The following is a 5,390-nucleotide window of genomic DNA, read 5'->3' as shown; positions in this document are numbered from 1 at the left end:
GCACCACGACACCATTTCAACCTCAATCTTGGTCGTAATCCATATATCAAACTCAGATGATTCGTGTTGCCGTAATGCGNAAAAAAAAAAAAAAAACACAACAGAAAGTAAAAAGAACCCCAACAATACCAAAAACATAGCATGAATCTTTATTACGCAAGACGGCAAGATAGGCATCACAATGCAAGAATTCCCATATGTTTATAAGAGCATCCTGAAGCGTTTCCAATACTCGACCTCCTCTCTCAATTTTCTGCTCCTTGGAGACTACAAGTGTAATCACCATAAGCTTCACTTCCAATTCAATATCTTTTTTTTTTGTTGATCAAATACTTCCAATTAAATATCTAAGATGGAAGAGCACAGAAAATTACTTGTTTTCTCCTTTTGCGCCTCCTCCTTATATATATTGCACCTAGACTAGCATTTCAATTGGGCAAGTCTCAACTTGTTTTGATCTACTCGACGCTTTTCTAAACTACTTTGTTTTATCCTTTTGCCTCGTGCATGTTTCTTGATTTGGATCAAACTTGGAACATAAGAGCAGACTGCATAAGAGGCATCATATGCATATCTTTGAACATCCAATTTTTTCAAGTATCCAGCATCTCCAATGATGTTCATATATGTTTTGACACGATAAGAGTCCTCGTAGTCTCGACTGAAATACATATAGATTTTCTTCTCCTCGTCAATGAAGAAACAACGTGGATAATCTACTCTAGGTCTCATATCAATTCTCAAGAACTTGCACCACGACACCATTTCAACCTCAATCTTGGTCGTAATCCATATATCAAACTCAGATGATTCGTGTTGCCGTAATGCGGCAGCAAGCTTCTCTTTTTAACACAAGATAAAGCCACATATCTACCATCCTTAATGTTAGAAGGCATAGGTAGAAGCGGCCCGAATCTCTCTCTTGTAAAATCAAAACATATTATGTGATTGATATGACTTTTTGAGCTCCTTTTGTTAGCACACCAGTAAGTGTTTCCCTTAATAGAAACACAATCGGAAGACCAATATATACTCCAGTATGGAGTGACATCAAGAGTTTTCCATATACCATAGTCAAAATCGTAGATTTCGTACCAAAAAAAATCATATGGTCTATTCCCATAATAATCTATAAACCTCAAGAATTTAACGCTACGACAAGATTTCTTATCTTGGTATCCGAGAGCATAGTTGAAATAATCACATCCGTGTGGACGGTGAGAGTATCGCAAGTTGATCCACCTTGTTTGCGCCAAATACGGATTCCAAACCACAATCCTACTACTAACCTCTTGAAAGATGCACAACAACAAACCCTCAAAGTGGAGAATTCTATGTATAGTCACTTGATTGTTACGGAAACGAAGTTGGCCTATAACCTTTATAGGTGGATCAAAGTCGACGACGCAACTCATTAAACAAAGACCGTGAGGCTCCTTCATGAATCATGATCATCGTGGCCTTCCCTTCTCTTGTTACTTTACCAATGTGCATCTTCGTAAAGCTCTCACTTTTGGCTATATTGTTCCAAGATTTACAAGTTAATCCCAATGCTTTCATAGACTTCCAGGGTGCCCTAGAAATAATCTCCTCTATCAAATCCCTTGGAAGGTAGATCATCGTCCTCGACCTCGACTTCGTCATTGTTTTAACCTTCAAAAACCTTTTTTTCTTTTTTTTTTAAGACTAGGAGGGATGAGGGCAAGAAACGGCGTCGTTCAATTTATTAGGATTTTTTAATTGGGCGAAAGGCCCAAATATAGTGCAGACCTAAAGCGAGCCCAATTTGTATCTGGCGCGAGGAGGTTTTTATTTTCTGCGGAGGAGATGATCGACGACGGTTCGTCTCTTACGGTGGAGATGGAGGTGGAAGATTCTCCGGCGGCGGCGATTGCACCGAGAGAACCACCGAAGATTCAACGCCTAGAAGAGTCAGTAATCAACCGTATCGCAGCTGGTGAAGTAATCCAGCGTCCTGTTTCAGCGGTGAAGGAGCTCGTTGAGAACAGCCTCGACGCCGATTCAAGTTCCATAAGCGTCGTTGTTATGGACGGTGGCTTGAAACTCATTCAAGTCTCAGACGACGGTCACGGTATTAGAGTACGATTCTCTATGCACTCTCATTTTGGTTTTCGATTTTTTTGTGTCAGTTCTGGTGAGAAAGGATTCGTCTGTGATCTTGTTGTTTAGCGTGAAGATTTGCCGATACTATGCGAGAGACATACGACATCGAAGCTAACTAAGTATGAGGATTTGTTCTCACTCAGCTCAATGGGATTTAGAGGAGAGGCATTGGCTAGTATGACTTATGTTGCTCATGTTACAGTAACTTCAATTACTAAAGGCCAGATTCATGGTTACAGGTTTGGTGACAGTGATTTGATGAAGTTATGTTTTTTGTTCTACTAAATTTGTGAAGAGACAGTGTTGTTATATTGTGTCTGCTAATTTTTTTTGTTCAGAGTGTCGTATAGAGATGGTGTCATGGAGCATGAACCAAAGGCCTGTGCTGCTGTCAAAGGAACTCAGATAATGGTTAGTTATCAGTTCAATTTTCAGTCCAAATATTACTTAATTGTGAAAATATTGGCGTCAAATTGGTTGAGCAAAGAGCGAGATAAGTGAATTTGGGAGTAACTTTCTAGGTGGAGAATTTGTTCTACAATATGATTGCTAGACGGAAGACACTTCAAAATTCTGCTGATGATTATGGGAAAATAGTAGACTTGCTGAGTCGTATGGCCATTCATCACAATAATGTCAGCTTTTCTTGTCGAAAGGTTTGTATACTTACTATATAGACTATTTTACCTCTTTGGGAAGCGGTATTTTGGAATTGTAAAGCGAATGATTTAGTTCCTTTATGATGATTTCTCACCAGCATGGAGCTGTCAAGGCGGATGTTCACTCAGTTGTGTCGCCTTCAAGGCTTGATTCAATTAGGTCTGTTTATGGGGTATCAGTTGCAAAGAACTTGATGAAAGTAGAAGTATCCTCTTGTGACCCCTCTGGTTGTACTTTTGATATGGAAGGTTTCATATCCAATTCAAACTATGTTGCTAAGAAGACCATATTGGTGCTTTTCATTAATGGTGAGGATTTTCTTTCCTTAGTAGGAATGAAAAGTTATAACTGATTTCTCAATAGATAAGCCTATTTGACCTTTAATTTTATTGATTACAACAGATAGATTGGTGGAATGCTCTGCCTTAAAAAGAGCCATTGAAATTGTTTATGCTGCAACATTGCCAAAAGCATCGAAACCTTTTGTCTACATGTCAATCAATTTGCCACGGGAACATGTTGATATCAATATTCATCCAACAAAGAAAGAGGTTATTGCTTTCCTCCTTATATGCTAGTTTCGAGGCTTAGTTCCAAATTCATGTATATGGGTTCAACTATTACGACAGAAGATTGTGTACTTGTTGCTCAACTTGCGTGAAAAAGAAATTCCTTATATACATCAAATAATAGATGTTTTGGTCTACCTTGCAGGTTAGCCTTCTTAACCAGGAAATCATTATCGAGATGATTCAGTCAGAGGTTGAATTAAAACTGAGAAGTGCAAATGATACTAGGACTTTTCAAGAGCAGGTATGCTTGAAAAATAACCTGAAGCAATACGTTTCATTGGAGGTTATAAACATTTGTTTATTAATCATAAGATTCATTTCTATTTTCATGCTACAGAAAGTGGAATACATTCAATCTACATTAACATCCTCGAGAAGTGATCCTCCAGTTTCTCCGTTGCTTTCTGGTATTTGTCATTTGGCTAGTTTGAATGCCTTATATAGCCTAAAGCCTTTCCCGTTGCATGCTCTTTTTTCCTTTTCCACTTCATAAAAAACATGGTGCTCTTCTCATTTACTAGGACAAAAAACACAGAAAGTTCCTGTTAATAAAATGGTGAGAACGGATTCATCAGATCCAGCTGGACGGTTACATGCTTTTTTGCAACCAAAATCTCATAACCTCCCTGACAAGGTTTCTAGTTTGAGTGTAGTAAGGTAAGACCTTACCTGATACAAGATATGCAGTCTCATAGTAACAAATCGTTCCCGTTTCATCACTCTTCGGAATTCTCGTTCTATTTACCAATTTTTTGCACTCCTATGATTTCCTTGAAAATGTTTGCTGCCAGTGTTGCTTTGGCATGATATTCTTTTATTGGTTAAATGTTCTAAGCGTATTATTATATCACTTGATGTTGTTACTGGACATGCAGGTCTTCTGTAAGGCAAAGAAGAAACCCAAAGGAAACTGCGGATCTTTCTAGTGTCCAGGAACTCATTGCTGGAGTTGACAGCTGCTGCCATCCAGGTAACTTTCTCTGCATAAATATTCTTCTGAACATAAGTTTAAACCAATCTTTGTAACAGCTTATGTTGAAATTATTGTTTGCTAGGTCTGCTGGAGACTGTTAGGAATTGCACATATGTTGGAATGGCAGATGATGTTTTTGCTTTAGTTCAGTATAACACCCATCTATATCTAGCAAATGTGGTGAACCTCAGGTATTGTTCTTGATATCTAATGTTTTGGGGGGAGTAGTCTACTGTATTAATATGGAAACGGGTTTTAGCTGTATGTTACAAAAAGACCTCATTCTTCTATATACCATATTTTTTGGATTTGCAGCAAAGAGCTCATGTATCAGCAAACTCTTCGTCGTTTTGCTCATTTTAATGCTATACAGCTTAGCGATCCAGCCCCTTTGTCGGAGTTAATATTGTTGGCTCTGAAAGAGGAGGATCTAGATCTAGGAAATGAGAACAATGACGATCTGAAAGAAAGAATCGCTGAAGTAAGTTCTGCTTTCTGTATCGTATTTCTGCTACTGGTTTTGTACCAACTATTCCTTTGGTTCAGCTTGTATCGTCAACAGTCAACAGTAACAAGTTCCTGTTGTGGCTGTAATGTTGCGTATGGATTTCGTTAACTCATTTCATTTTAATATGTAGATGAATACAGATCTTCTGAAGGAAAAAACGGAAATGTTAGATGAGTATTTCAGCATTAACATTGACTCCAATGGAAATTTGTCAAGGCTTCCTGTCATACTCGACCAGTATACACCTGACATGGACCGCGTTCCCGAATTTTTACTATGCTTGGGAAATGATGTGAGTTCCGATACAATATGTATTATTAAATATCTACAATTTTGCTCCTGCTGAAATGTTACTGATCAGAGGAACAGTGGGTTCTAATGTAAACCTAACGTACTGTTTAGGTTGAGTGGGAAGATGAGAAGACTTGCTTTCAAGGAGTTTCTGCAGCTATTGGGAACTTTTACGCGATGCATCCTCCTCTTTTGCCAAACCCATCGGGTGACGGTATTCAGTTCTATACTAAGAGAAGTGAGAGCTCTCAAGATAATACAG

At 38.4% G+C, this 5,390-nt stretch overlaps 1 protein-coding gene and 1 pseudogene across 2 annotated transcripts in view; one reads left to right on the top strand and one right to left on the bottom strand.

The window, feature by feature from the left end:
• LOC109128366 lies at positions 421 to 1,644 on the bottom strand (annotated as a pseudogene).
• Positions 1,798 to 5,390, top strand: part of LOC104736937 (DNA mismatch repair protein MLH1-like) — a 5,783-nt gene continuing 2,190 nt past the window's right edge. Inside the window, exons 1-14 of one of the 2 annotated variants that reach the window (XM_010457025.1) lie at positions 1,798 to 2,100; positions 2,191 to 2,363; positions 2,463 to 2,535; positions 2,646 to 2,780; positions 2,882 to 3,092; positions 3,187 to 3,335; positions 3,499 to 3,597; positions 3,694 to 3,763; positions 3,878 to 4,013; positions 4,232 to 4,326; positions 4,412 to 4,520; positions 4,645 to 4,810; positions 4,968 to 5,129; positions 5,240 to 5,366. In XM_010457025.1, the coding sequence (XP_010455327.1) occupies positions 1,828 to 2,100; positions 2,191 to 2,363; positions 2,463 to 2,535; positions 2,646 to 2,780; positions 2,882 to 3,092; positions 3,187 to 3,335; positions 3,499 to 3,597; positions 3,694 to 3,763; positions 3,878 to 4,013; positions 4,232 to 4,326; positions 4,412 to 4,520; positions 4,645 to 4,810; positions 4,968 to 5,129; positions 5,240 to 5,366 (1,978 nt within the window). In that variant the 5' untranslated portion in view covers positions 1,798 to 1,827. The remainder of the gene's footprint in view (positions 2,101 to 2,190; positions 2,364 to 2,462; positions 2,536 to 2,645; positions 2,781 to 2,881; positions 3,093 to 3,186; positions 3,336 to 3,498; positions 3,598 to 3,693; positions 3,764 to 3,877; positions 4,014 to 4,231; positions 4,327 to 4,411; positions 4,521 to 4,644; positions 4,811 to 4,967; positions 5,130 to 5,239; positions 5,367 to 5,390) is intronic. The other variant, XM_010457024.1, reaches the window with a different exon arrangement.

The sequence above is a fragment of the Camelina sativa genome, chromosome 13 (genome assembly GCF_000633955.1).
Source record: "Camelina sativa cultivar DH55 chromosome 13, Cs, whole genome shotgun sequence".
Taxonomy (NCBI): Eukaryota; Viridiplantae; Streptophyta; class Magnoliopsida; order Brassicales; family Brassicaceae; genus Camelina; species Camelina sativa.
Note: the sequence above shows the minus strand (reverse complement) of the source record. Positions and strands in the feature narration are given on the sequence as shown.